Here is a 14615-nt window from a genome sequence, read left to right as displayed (position 1 = left end):
CCATACGCACTTTCATAAATGATTCATTTTATTTTTGATCAATCTCCTCCAATAATGTTTATGTAGTCGACAACCCCTTTCAGTTGATATGCCACGCATGGAAGTGAATTTCAAACAATAGCTGTATATAATTGTTTGCAGATTCAAGCATTTTCATTGAATCGCACATTGATTGGATTAAGAAAAAGAAACGTGTAGGGCCACCAAAAATCATACTAGTTTAACCACATCATAGCATGCCCCCCCCCCCCCCCAATCTATATGGCTTCTCATGTACCAAAAGATAGTAGCCCTAGAGCCAATGGGCAGTGACTGTCAGTTTTGCACCTTGTGCCTGGCCACTGTATGTGCAACTGTGCAAGCACACTCAGTCTCAGACCTTGTCCTGCCACTGGTTGTACTTATGATTTCAGCAGTTCTGTTGCATGTACTTAAACGGAGTTCCACCCAAAAGTGGAACTTCTGCTTACTCCTCTCCTCCCCCCCTCAGGTGCCTCCCCCATTTGGTACCTTTCGGTGGGGGGGGGGGGGGAGCAGGGACCTGTTTTTGACAAGTACCCACATTCCCCACTTCTGTCAAACCTCGACGAGGCAAGGTACGTCAGAAGTCCCGCCCCCTCCTTTCTCTGCCACTGGACCAATTGGACTGCACATCGTGCTTTGTGCATGCGCAGTAGGGAACCGGGCGTGAAGCCGAAAGGCTTCACTGCTGGGTTCCCGTACCGGCAATGCTGGCGGCTGCACCCGACAGCTGATCTGAAGATTGGCTGCGCTGCCGACATGTAAGTGTTCATATATTAAAAGTCAGAAGCAGCGGTATTTATAGCTGCTGACTTTTAATTTTTTTTGGGGTGGGCGGAACTCCACTTTAAGAGGTATTTCAATTACATCAGTATTCTTTCTTAAAGCTTGTTTTATTAGATTTATTAGCTAGGTTCAGAATAACACAACATAATAAAAAAATTTAAATTACAAGGGCTAGGAAAGAGGAATTATGCACCCTTGTATCTGTGTTGCACCATAATTTTGACAGCATCTGAAACCTTCATAGAGCTTAATTGTCTCCATTGTTCATTATTCAGAAAGGTCTACAACATTTTTGATACTCAGGGGTTAATTTACTAAATGCAAATAGGCTTTTTCGCTTTGCAAGGGAAGTAGCACTTTGCATGGGAAATTTCCCCAGAGCTTAGTGAATGCAGTGAAATTTCACTTTGCAAAGAGTACCCTATCATGTGCAAGGAAAAAGAAAACAGCATTTTTGCTGTAAGTGCAATTAAAAACAGATGTTTGTGAGTTCTCAGTTTACAGAAGCCTGGTCAATAGTGATGCCACTATTGAGATATGATAAAGTACATGATTGACCATGTGTATGTAAATCATTCATCTATAGAAGATCAATGATTTTATATGCCATATTTCAACATAATATTCTTATATTCCACCAGCAAATGCCACACTTCGAGCACAAGGGACACCTCCAGTTCAGAATGTTATATTCACTGCTGCTAAACAGGTACAGAACACTGTTTGTCATATATAAATCATGAGTTCAGGCAATCTGTGTTTTGCTTTGGGAACTGGTAAAGTGTTCCATAGTGACACTGTACTCCTCTGGGGAAAGTGGGTCAGGATTTTTTGAACACTATGATTGCTTATTACAGTGATGACCACTGTATATAATCAATACTTTTTCAAATGGCATCCATTCATGCACCATTGTGTACTATTGTGATAGCTGTGATTGGCCACAGCTATCACATTGTACAGGTCAGCTGTGATTGGTTCCTGTACCATGTGATTACTGTGATCAGAGATCACAATAGTACACACAATGGATATGAATGAAAGCCATAGTTGACTACAGACATGTGATCACTGTGATTGGTCACGTAGTACCAGGGCCTCGCACAGCAGCCTGGGTAAATTACCTATGTCCCGCTGTGTCTGGTTCACACAACGGGTCACAGATCTCACTGATGCGCACCCCCTAGGTAATAACTGTGCTCCTGCTCAGCCAGCATTTTACAATAGGCTGGTTGGGAGGTGGTTAAAGGCCTCAACAAAGCTGCTTAAAGTGGAACTTCACTCAATCAACAATGACAATTGTTAATCCTTATGCTGCTAGCATTAGTAAAAGGATAGAAAAGTAAATCATATTTGCTTGTTTTAAACTTTTTTTTTTACATTTCTTTAGTTATTTCCTGGCTTCCATGCCTAGGGAAATGATGTCATACATCCCAGAAGTCTTCAGGAGGGGAAGTGGTGAGGTGTGGAGGAGGGCCCTTTTCAGCTAACTACGCCCTCTAGTGCTTGCATGCATGTGCTAAGGGCTGGTGGATTCCAGAAAGTAAATGCTACATGAATCATCTGCCCTTACTACTCAAGATGGCCATGGGCAGAAATCCTAGGGGGGTGTTTTTCAAAGTCATTTCTCAACAAAATAAATCATGGAGACATAGATGGGTGGGTGAGTTTGTTTTGAATATTAAAAATGAACTAAATAGCATTTTTGGTATGTTGTGCTCAGATGAAGTGTAGTTCCACTTTAAAGCTTTGCAAATATTATGCAAATGTTTGCTCTACACATTGTTTTTTTTTTTTTTTTTTACTGAAGCTATGTACAAGGTCTTAGGATATAGGTCTCCTTCCTAGCAGCTGTTTATGTTCTTACATATTTTGTATTGTAGGTACAAACCCCTGTCAGTTCTCTTAACGTTTATGATAACTGGATCCGCCACTTTAACCGCTCCAGCTCAGTCTATGGAGGTTTAATACCAAGGTAAGAACACAATCTCATAGTTAATTTGCATCCATTTTTTTAGCGTTACCCAAATTATATGCAAGACAGTGTATTATGGACTCAAATTGTATTTACATCATTGTTTAACAAACAGACTGAATGTCAATCTTACATATTTAACTAGATCCACACTTTGGGCGTACTAAACACACCGCCAAAAAAGGTCATCATTGTACACAGGGGGTGTGTAGCACATCCAGCCCTTCTGCTGTGACTCCCCGCTTCCAGTACACAGCAATTCGGCTCTGAATAATCAAAGCCAAATTACATTTACACACAGAAGGTCTATGAAGCTGCAGCTGTCAAAAAAAAGCAATGTTGGACAATGTTTATCAACAAGCTGCTCCGACAAACTATACAAAATAACATTATGTTACATAATGATCATTTATCTGCAGATGATGACAGTAAGTAACCTGACAAGTAAAAATGTTTTTTTTAAATAAAATGTCCCTCTGTTTAACCCCTTATTAACCTTTAATTTTATTCTAATCAGGACTAGTTAACCCATTATTCTCCTTATCCGTTCAATTATTATTTTCCTACTGATTTTTTTTGTTTGTTTTCTATTTTTTATTTTTTTTTTATTTTTGTTTGCTAATATTTCTACACATTTAACATATATTTACACGTTTCAATTTTTTTTTAAAAAGCACAAAATTGAAAAAAAAAAAATACACTTTACTTCATTTGTAAATAACTTTGTAATGCTTCATACCAGAATCATCATTTTTAATTGCAGACAAATTACAGAATAAAATGTCCACTTTTTTTCTGGAGTAACAATATTTATTTTTAAACTAGCAATGGTCAAAAAAGAAAAATGCATTTGTTTTGTTTTATTTAATTGTTTAAGGATTGCAAGAAAAAATAAACATTGTTGCAATACAATAATTACGAAAAGCCTTGTTTGTCTTAAAAAATAAAAAATAAAAATAATGACAAAGTTATTGCAGAATAAGTAAGTCATTAGCAGAATTGTAAATATTGCTCTGGTCCATAGGGGGTGAACAGGGGTGAGTCAGAGTGGCACACATGGCACACATGTTTGATGTCCAGCCTGTGTGACAACCATGGTTCCCACTATAGCTACAGTGTGTGAGAAATGAGTGTAGACATGAAGGGATGGAAATACTCTTATTTGCAGGATTACCGGGTGAAAATAAAGCAAAAAGACAAGAAGAATAGGATAACTAATGCAGCCCCCACATGTAAGGACTGGTAAGCTGCAATCTGTGATGATTTTGGTTTTGGGTTTAGATAAACTTTAAAGAAATTGTCAATACCATGTAAGTGTAAGTAGTGACATTTATATAGGACCACATCCAGTACCACATACACAGAAAGTCTAGGATTGCAATATTAAAGCGGTATTAAACCCAAAACAAAAAATGTAATATAGTGCAGCTTGCCAATCATTAGGTGTGGTGGTTGCATTCGTTTTCTCTTTTAGGCTTTTTTGCCATCTGTTTTCACCTGGTGATCTGGCCAGTAACACACCTCCTGTATTCGGCTTCATGCACACTGGGGCTTTTGTAAACGCTTCTCATAGCATGAAAAAAGCAGCTCAAAAATACACCTAAGCTGCATTTTTGCAAACGAGTTTAGCCACGTCAATTGCTTGGGTGTTTAAAAAAAATCTCCCTACCGCTGCAGTTTTGCTATATTTACAAAAACTTTTTCAGACCTTCCAGCATTGTTGTCCCTCATCTTCCTCCTGTTGTCCCTACATTCGCCTAGGGGCCGCTGGATGAACTTGATCAGATCTAAAAAAATAGATTGCAGCTCAGCTGATTACAGCAAAGCCATACATTAAGATTAGCCAGCCCAGGGCAGGGGTGCTACAGAAATATTCATACATACTGTAAATTGAACCCTTGCACCTAAAGCTGTATCACAGGTGCAGCCATAAGATCACCCATAGATGAATATAGGGACAATAGAAGGAAGATGAGGGACTACAATGTGGGAAGTTTTGAAAAAGTTTTGGAAAATGCATAAGGAGGACTTATGCCGCATACACACGGGCGGACTTTTCGACTGGACTGTTTCGACAGACTTTCCGGTGGACTTTCAACTGACTTTTGACCGACTTCCAATGGGCTTTTTAACGAACGGACTACACACGATCACACCAAAGTCCGACAGATTTGTACGTGATGACGTACACCGGACTAAAATAAGGAAGTTGATAGCCAGTAGCCAATAGCTGCCCTAGTGTCGTTTTTTGTCCGTTGGACTAGCATACAGACGAGCGGATTTCTGGGTCCGGCGGAGTTACGACGTAAAGATTTGAAGCATGTTCCAAATCTAAAGTCCGTCAGATTTTCGACTGGAAAAGTCCGCTGAAGGTCCGATGAAGCCCACACACGATCGGATTGTCCGCCGGGACCAGTCCGGTCAAAAAGTCCGACAATGTGTACGCTGCATAAGACTCTTCCAGCTGTAGCAGTAAGGGAGAGACCCCAAGACAGAAGAGCAGAAACAGAATTATGTTTCAAATACAGTGAGGTAAAATAAGCCAGTGGGATACAAAACTTACCAGTATCTAGCAAAAACTGAAACATGACTTTTTGTGTAACAAACTCTGCTTTCCATCATCTACAATGCATGCATTTATTCTCTGATGTCCATACAGGTTGGGTACACTTGGAGCTGGGAGTGACTACGCCCCTTTTCTTCATTATTTGGGTATCACGTGCATGGACCTTGCCTACACCTATGACTCGGTAATGCATTCTACCCATAGTTCATGACAGCTAATCACTTTAACAACAAAAAGCATTGTATAGCTCAAGTGCAAATAAACAGATCAGTAAAGTTCCAGGAAAACTAAATCTGACTATCCATAATATTTGCATTTTTGCTACATTTGTACAGAAGTTGTTTTTTTGATCACTTATACTATAAAAAATGTTAACCCATGTTTTCAGATCTGTGTTAAAGGAAATGTATAGTGCTATATACACATTTGCTTTATTTTCATTCATGAAAAAAAATGCAATATTTAAAATTTACCTTGTTCAGCCAACAGATGGAGCTTTGATGATTGCAAATTTCCCACAGTACTTCTGTGCTGTAAAGGGATTTTTAAATATAATCTTTATTCATACATTTGGAAATACAAAACAATAGGCTGAGATCCCGCTCTGTGGCACTTAAGTGAAACGTATGAAAGTATATATATATATTGTATCACCATTTGTCACAAAGAAGCTTACAAGGTTGCAATACAGAGTAAACGAAATAAAATAGAAAAACAAAAAAGAGAACCTTCAGAAAGAAAGGATAAGGAGTGTGTGTATGGGAGGTTAACATTCCTGAGATCCACGTAGGTCCATAGAAGCAGGTAGTGGCTGAGATTACAATTACAGTAAAACCTTGGATTGTGAGCATAATTTGTTCCAGAAACATGCTTGTAATCCAAAACATTTGTATATCAAAGCAAATGTCCCCATAAGAAATAATGGAAACTCAGATGATTCGTTCCACAACCATTTATTCTTAAGTCCTTCAGTATATAGTCCATATACAAAGATTATAGCAATGTGATGGGTTGCATAACCATAAAATGTCCATCCACAAATGGCAGCCTCCACAAGGGGATTAGAAGCAAAATCCAGCAGGAGCTACTGAGTATAAAAGAGAAGAGAGGCACCTCTAAGTGTAGCAATATGGTTACATTCAATGAAGGTACAATATTTAGCAACTCACATGGTTGATGGTTAAAAGAGGCACACGGCACGGGCATCCGGAGTAAAGCTGTCCACATAGACCATCCCTCGCACCGCTCTCACCACTGTCAGTCTGCAATCATGACCGGGAAGACTACCCTGCAGTAAAGCGATCTGAAAGCGTGGCTTGAAGTGCTCGTGGAGTGCAGCGTGGAAGGGATGATATTGATGGAGGTGAGGAGGATGGTTTATGTGGACAGCTTTACCCCGGATACCTGCATACTTAGATGTGCCTGTTTTAGGGTGTTAGAAAAAAAATGTATAATGTTTGGGGGCGTTTTAAGTAATTTTCTAGCAAAAAAACTGTTTTTTTTTTTTAACTATTCATCCAGCATGCGAGTTGCTAAATGTTGTACCTTCATTAAATGTAACCATTATGCTACACTTAGAGGTGCCTCTCTTCTCTTTTATACTCAGTTGTGACATGACACTACTCTTATATCAAGACATCGCTTGGATATCAAGTCAAAATTTATTAAAAAATGTTGCTTGTCTTGCAAACACTCTCAAACCAAGTTACTCTCAAAGCAAGGTTTTACTGTAGTCAGCCTTCACAGGTCAGAAAAAGTGTAACACAGAGCATAACGACATAATGTAAGTGCTAATGGAATTGAGTCCATCTTGAGTGAGAAGTTCCAGCCACTCTTGATAAAACTTATTTTTCAGTAAACCGATAAAGAACAAACTCAAAAGTCAGAGACATTATATCACTGCATTGTAGGTGAATTGGGAGTTAAGGGGTGACCTAAGGTCATCACATCCAGGGTGTCTGCTAGGGTGAGCAAGGCAGCATTTAGACTTGATGATACAGCATCTGACCCTGATGTGTAGTGCCTCCAGGTAGCCCATATCATAATAAAACGTTCACGCGTGCCTCTACATGCTGTATAGCAGGGTGAGCCCCAGCTACTGTGTACAATGGTGGTTTATGCCAGATTTTGGAAGAAACAAGTGCACTGATTGCTCAGGTGTGTGCTGGCTTCATAAAAGAGCCAGAGTTAAAGTTCAGGGCCCCACCCTCCTGAGGGAGGTCAGTGTGTCTAAAGGGAGCTGTGTGAGATGCTGTCGGGCATCAGTGATGTTTAGGTTGGGACAGAGGAAGGCCCAAGCCTGAGATGAGTCCCTGTGGGACAAGAAGAAACAGCTAGAGAGCTGTACAGATATAGTCCAAGAGGGACACAAACAGCTAGGAAGCTGTAAGAAAGACGCAGAGCTGAGGTGCAGCGTCTGTGCATAAACACTGTGCATAAACACTGGGATGTGTTTCATTTTTTGAAAAAATCAATTTTTTTGAATTAAGAAATAAGACAACAGTAAAGTCAGCCCAATTTTTTTATATTTTGAAAGATAATGTTATGCTGAGTAAATGGATACCCAACATGTTACGCTTCAAAATTGCGCCCCCTCGTGGAATGGCGACAAACTTTTACCCTTGAAAATCTCCATAGGCGACATTTAAAAAATTCTACCGGTTGCATGTTTTGGGTTACAGAGGAGGTCTAGGGCTAGAATTATTGCTCTTGCTCTACCGATTGCGGCGATACCTCACATGTGTGGTTTGAACACTGTTTTCATATGCGGGCGCTACTCACGTATGCGTTTGCTTCTGCACGCGAGCTCGGCGGGACGGGGTGCATTTAAAATTTTTTTTTTCTTATTTATACCTTTTACTTTTTATTTTTACACTGTTTTAGAAAAAAAAAAAAAGTGTCACTTTTATTCCTATTACAAGGAATGTAACATCCCTTGTAACAGAAAAAAAGCATGACAGGACCTCTTAAATATGAGATCTGGTGGTCAAAAAGACCTCAGATCTCATATTTACACTAAAATGCAATAAAAAAAAAAAAAAAAAATTGTCATTTAAAAAAATAAAAAAATAAATTGGCCCTTTAAGAGCTATAGGCGAAAGTGACGTTTTGACGTCTCTTCCGCCCTGCAGTGTCATGGAGATGGGTGGGGGCTATCTTCCCTCACTCGTCTCCATGTCAGCCCAGGGGATAGACGCGATCGCCTCCGCCGCTGCCGACATGTCCGGTAAGTGGCGGAGGGCACCATATCGCGGCGGGAGAGAAGGGGGCCGCAGAGACCACTTTTATCTTGTAGCCGGCCAAACACGGGGATACCGGGGTTATGGCAGCTAGCTGCTGCCATAACAACGATATCCGTCCCCAAAGTAGGGACGTACATTGGCGTGCGGCGGTTGGCAAGTGGTTAATGGGTAAATCTGAGCTTAAGTATTGGGTACCTGGTACCACCATATCAAAAATGTATAATTATTCTGTGTTTTGGAGTCTATGGAGCAGAGTGGGTCAGTTGGTGTAGATACTGCAGTTGCTTCTCAGAGAACTCACATTGGAAGTCACGCTCTCATTCAGTTTTCCCTTTGCTAGTTTGATAGGTTTGGTACTAGATTTGAGCAGCTTATATAGGACTGAGATCATGTGTGGGGTCGGATCCTGTGCATTACAAAGTTACTTAAACATCATGAGAGAAGATATAGCATGGTTAGAGGCCTTGGGTAGAAAACAAGTGGTAGAGTTGTTTATATCACCAGAAGTCCATTGGGAAACTTCGGTAGCACTGTTGAATGGTCTCCAGTTGAACCAGTTTACCATGCTCTAAAAATTTACTGCAACGTACTTCCCCATCTTGGGCCCAAATACCAAACAGGCAAGTCGCTGTCCGGGGTGGAACCATAGGTAGCCACCTATCTGTGTCAGCAGTGACACAGGAGGTGCCAAGGAGTGGGAATAGTTCAGCCTATAACTTAAGGGTATGGGTCATCAGTGGGGATGTGCCCTCTGATAGACAGTGGCGTCTCCAGCTTTCATATTTAGGGGGGGCACATGGGGGGACAGGGACAAAAGTAGGGGGGCAACTACATAATGCGTTGTGGGATCATAGTAAAGGGCCTCAGGATATATAGAGATATATATCTCTATATATCCTGAGGCCCTTTACTATGATCCCACAATGGCCCTTTAACATGTTCTGCAGTGAGCTCCCTTCCTACTGTATTGGGGCCCCCCAAGGGTGGCAGAAAACAAGAGATATATGTCACCAGCATACCAAGAAAATATAAGGATCCAAAGTAGTGGGAGAACTATCAGGGTTGCAAAGGTTGTCTTGCCACCAGGCCCTGGTGTTCTGCCACTGTGAGGTTCCCCAGCTTCCTCTTGCTGTCCTGCCCCTGCTATTGACAGCACTGGTCTGGCATCTCTTGGAATTTACAGGCTGGTTCTCCTGTCCTAAGGACGGGAGAAATGAGTCTGTTTTTTCAGTAACTGAGAGTCCTGGTGGAGTCCTTCCTGCAACTCCCTATTCTCCCTGCCAATGAGGATGTAGGGGAAGGAGCAGATCGGGCGGCCGTGGTTGTGTGAGCGCTCGCATTATGCAGTGTCAGCGAGCAGAGGGAGGGGGGAGGAATCACTTGCAGGAGCTGACTGGGGACGCTCTCCCTCTTAGACATTGCCTTTTTGTATGTTGGGGGGTCAGGGCCCCCTCTGGCCCCCCCATAGTGACGCCATTGCTGATAGACCCTTGTGACAACTGGGTAGCCAAGGAACATGTAACAAGTTTCGACCATCCACTGTGCCACATCAAATGCAGCCACTGTGCCCCATCAATTGCAGTCACTATGCCCTTCAAATGCAGCCTCACTGTGCCCATCATATGTAGCCACTGTGCTCATCAAATGCAGCCTCACAGAGCCCATCAAATGCAGCCACTGTGCCCAATCAAATGCAGCCACTGTGCCCATCAATTGCAGCTACTCTGCCCATCAATTGCAGCCTCACTGTGCCCATCATATACAGCCACTATGCCCATCAAATGCAGCCACTGTGCCCATCAAATGCAGCCTCACTGTGCAGTGCCCTTCATATGCAGCCACTGTGCCAATCATATGCAGCCACTGTGACCATCATATGCAGCCACTGTGCCCCATGATATGCAGCCACTGTGCCCATCATATTCAGCCACTGTGCCCCATGATATGCAGCCACTGTGCCCATCATATTCAGCCACTGTGCCCTATCATATGCAGCCACTGTGTCCCATCATATGCAGCCACTGTGTCTCATCATATGCAGCCACTGTGCCCCATCATATGTAGCCACTATGCCCATTATATGCAGCCACTGTGCCCCATGATATGAAGCCACTGTGCCCATCATATTCAGCCACTGTGCCCCATGATATGCAGCCACTGTGCCCCATGATATGCAGCCACTGCGCCTATCATATTCAGCCACTGTGCCCATCATATATAGCCACTGTGCCCCATCATATGCAGCCACTGTGCCCCATCATATGCAGCCACTGTGCCCCATCATATGCAGCCACTGTGCCCCATGATATGCAGCCACTGTGCCCATCATATTCAGCCACTGTGCCCCATGATATGCAGCCACTGTGCCCATCTTATTAAGCCACTGTGCCCCATGATATGCAGCCACTGTGCCCCATAATATGCAGCCACTGTGCCCCATGATATGCAGCCACTGTGCCCATCATATTCAGCCACTGTGCCCTATCATATGCAGCCACTGTGTCCCATCATATGCAGCCACTGTGTCCCATCATATGCAGCCACTGTGCCCCATCATATGTAGCCACTGTGCCCATCATATGCAGCCACTATGCCCATTATATGCAGCCACTGTGCCCCATGATACGAAGCCACTGTGCCCATCATATTCAGCCACTGTGCCCCATGATATGCAGTCACTGTGCCCCATGATATGCAGCCACTGTGCCTATCATATTCAGCCACTGTGCCCATCATATATAGCCACTGTGCCCCATCATATGCAGCCACTGTGCCCCATCATATGCAGCCACTGTGCCCCATCATATGCAGCCACTGTGCCCATCATATTCAGCCACTGTGCCCCATGATATGCAGCCACTGTGCTCATCTTATGAAGCCACTGTGCCCCATGATATGCAGCCACTGTGCCCCATAATATGCAGCCACTGTGCCCCATGATATGCAGACACTGTGTCCATCATATGCAGCCACTGTGCCCCATAATATGCAGCCACTGTGCCCATCATATGCAGCCACTGTGCCCCATGATATGCAGCCACTGTGCCCCATAATATGCAGCCACTGTGCTCATCATATTCAGACGCTGTGCCCATCATATGCAGCCACTGTGCCCATCATATGCAGACACTGTGCCCCATGATATGCAGCCACTGTTCCCATCATTTTCAGCCACTGTGCCCCATGATATGCAGCCACTGTGCCCCATGATATGCAGCCACTGTGCCCATCATATGCAGCCACTGTGCCCCATCATATTCAGCCACTGTGCCCCATGATATGCAGCCACTGTGCCCCTGATATGCAGCCACTGTGCCAATTATATGCAGCCACTGTGCCCCATAAAATGCAGCCACTGTGCCCATCATATTCAGCCACTGTGCCCCATAAAATGCAGCCATTGTGCCCATCATATTCAGCCACTATGCCCCATGATATGCAGCTACTGTGCCCATCATATTCAGCCACTGTTCCCCCTTGATATGCAGCCACTGTGCCCATTATATGCAGCCACTCTGCCCCATGATATGCAGCCACTGTGCCCATCATAGTCAGCCACAGTGTCCCATGACATGCAGCCACTGTGCCCATCATATTCAGCCACTGTGCCCATCTTATTAAGCCACTGTGCCCTATGATATGCAGCCACTGTGCCCATTATATGCAGCCACTGTGCCCCATGATATGCAGCCACTGTGCCCATCATATGCAGCCACTGTACCCCATCATATTCAGCCACTGTGCCCCATGATATGCAGCCACTGTGCCCGGATATGCAGCCACTGTGCCCATTATATGCAGCCACTGTGCCCCATAAAATGCTGCCACTGTGCCCATCATATTCAGCCACTGTGCCCTATGATATGCAGCCACTGTGCCCCATGATATGCAGCCACTGTGCCCATCATATTAAGCCACTGTGCCCCATGATATGCAGCCACTGTGCCCCATGATATGCAGCCACTGTGCCCATCATATGCAGCCACTGTGCCCCATCATATTCAGCCACTGTGCCCCATGATATGCAGCCACTGTGCCCAATATATGCAGCCACTGTGCCCCATGATATGCAGCCACTGTGCCCATCATATTCAGCCACTGTGCCCCATAAAATGCAGCCACTGTGCCCATCATATTCAGCCACTGTGCCCATGATATGCAGCCACTGTGCCCATCATATTCAGCCACTGTGCCCCATAAAATGCAGCCACTGTGCCCATCATATTCAGCCACTGTGCTCCATGATATGCAACCACTGTGCCCATCATATTCAGCCACTGTGCCCCGTGATATGCAGCCACTGTGCCCATTATATGCAGCCACTCTGCCCCATGATATGCAGCCACTGTGCCCATCATAGTCAGCCACAGTGTCCCATGACATGCAGCCACTGTGCCCATCATATTCAGCCACTGTGCCCCATGATATGCAGCCACTGTGCCCATCTTATTAAGCCACTGTGCCCCATGATATGCAGCCACTGTGCTCATTATATGCAGCCACTGTGCCCCATGATATGCAGCCATTGTGTCCATCATATGCAGCCACTGTGCCCCATCATATGCAGCCACTGTGCCCATCATATGCAGCCACTGTGCCCCATCATATGCAGCCACTGTGCCCCATAATATGCAGCCACTCTGCTCATCATATTCAGACGCTGTGCTCATCATATGCAGCCACTGTGCCCGTCATATGCAGACACTGTGCCCCATGATATGCAGCCACTATGCCCATCATATTCAGCCACTGTGCCCCATGATATGCAGCCACTGTGCCCATCATATTAAGCCACTGTGCCCCATGATATGCAGCCACTTTGCTCCATGATATGCAGCCACTGTGCCCATCATATGCAGCCAATGTGCCCCATCATTTTCAGCCACTGTGCCCCATGATATGCAGCCACTGTGCCCCCTGATATGCAGCCACTGTGCCCATTATATGCAGCCACTGTGCCCCATAAAATGCTGCCACTGTGCCCATCATATTCAGCAACTGTGCCCTATGATATGCAGCCACTGTGCCCATCATATTCAGCCACTGTGCCCCGTGATATGCAGCCACTGTGCCCATCATATTCAGCCACTGTGCCCCATAATATGCAGTCACTGTGCCCCATGATATGCAGCCACTGTGCCCATTATATGCAGCCACTGTGCCCCATGATATGCAGCCACTGTGCCCAATATATGCAGCCACTGTGCCCCATGATATGCAGCCACTGTGCCCCATGATATGCAGCCACTGTGCACATCATATTCATCCACTGTGCCCCATGATATGCAGCAACTGTGCCCATCGTATTCAGCCACTGTGCCTCATCATATTCAGCCACTGTGCTCCATGATATGCAGCCACTGTGCCCCATGATATGCAGCCACTGTGCCCATCATATTCAGCCACTGTGCCCCATCATATGCACCACTGTGCCCCATCATTAGTGCATTAAATTACATAGCAAGGAAATACTGCTCTGGTAATAATACATGAAGAATGATGTCTTTTGAATTGTGTGAGGGTCGAGATGGATATACTGTAGACACAGTGCTTACCAATTCCGATTCTAAAATAGCTCCACTCGTGCAGTGCGTTCCACGGAGCTGCTGACGTCACTTCCGGTTTATCACTGGCACAGGGAAACCAGAAGTGATATCGTAATTCGGAGGGAAAGCACCGCTCATGTCCTAGGGTGGTGCCAATCAAAAACAAAGCACCCGTAGTAATGCATTGCGCCACAAGGCAGGTCAAAACTCTGCAAATGAAGCGTCTCACCTGCAATCTCGTGATTGCATAGACGTTGCACTTCCCATAATGCACTGTGTCCAGCGCCCAAGCACAGTGCACTTAAAGGACCTTTTTAATTTTTTTTTATTTCTTTTTAAAGGGCCTTTTTTTGTGTGACTGCCTGGGGGATTGGGGGGGGGGGGGGGGGCGGCGCCCGCGTGCCCCCTATGGACAGGCTGCCACTATTCCATAAAATTAGATAAACATGCTTATGAGCTGTATGAATATTTGTTTGGGT

At 44.4% G+C, this 14615-nt stretch overlaps 1 protein-coding gene across 1 annotated transcript in view; it reads left to right on the top strand.

Annotated features, from left to right (window-relative positions):
• NAALADL1 (N-acetylated alpha-linked acidic dipeptidase like 1) overlaps positions 1 to 14615 on the top strand; it is a 114939-nt gene that overhangs the window by 76807 nt on the left and 23517 nt on the right. The window contains exons 12-14 of the mRNA XM_073604881.1: positions 1449 to 1516; positions 2691 to 2782; positions 5442 to 5532. Of these exons, the coding sequence (XP_073460982.1) occupies positions 1449 to 1516; positions 2691 to 2782; positions 5442 to 5532 (251 nt within the window). The remainder of the gene's footprint in view (positions 1 to 1448; positions 1517 to 2690; positions 2783 to 5441; positions 5533 to 14615) is intronic.

Source organism: Aquarana catesbeiana, linkage group LG11 (genome assembly GCF_042186555.1).
Source record: "Aquarana catesbeiana isolate 2022-GZ linkage group LG11, ASM4218655v1, whole genome shotgun sequence".
NCBI classification, from domain to species: Eukaryota; Metazoa; Chordata; class Amphibia; order Anura; family Ranidae; genus Aquarana; species Aquarana catesbeiana.
This window is presented reverse-complemented; position numbering and strand designations above follow the sequence as displayed.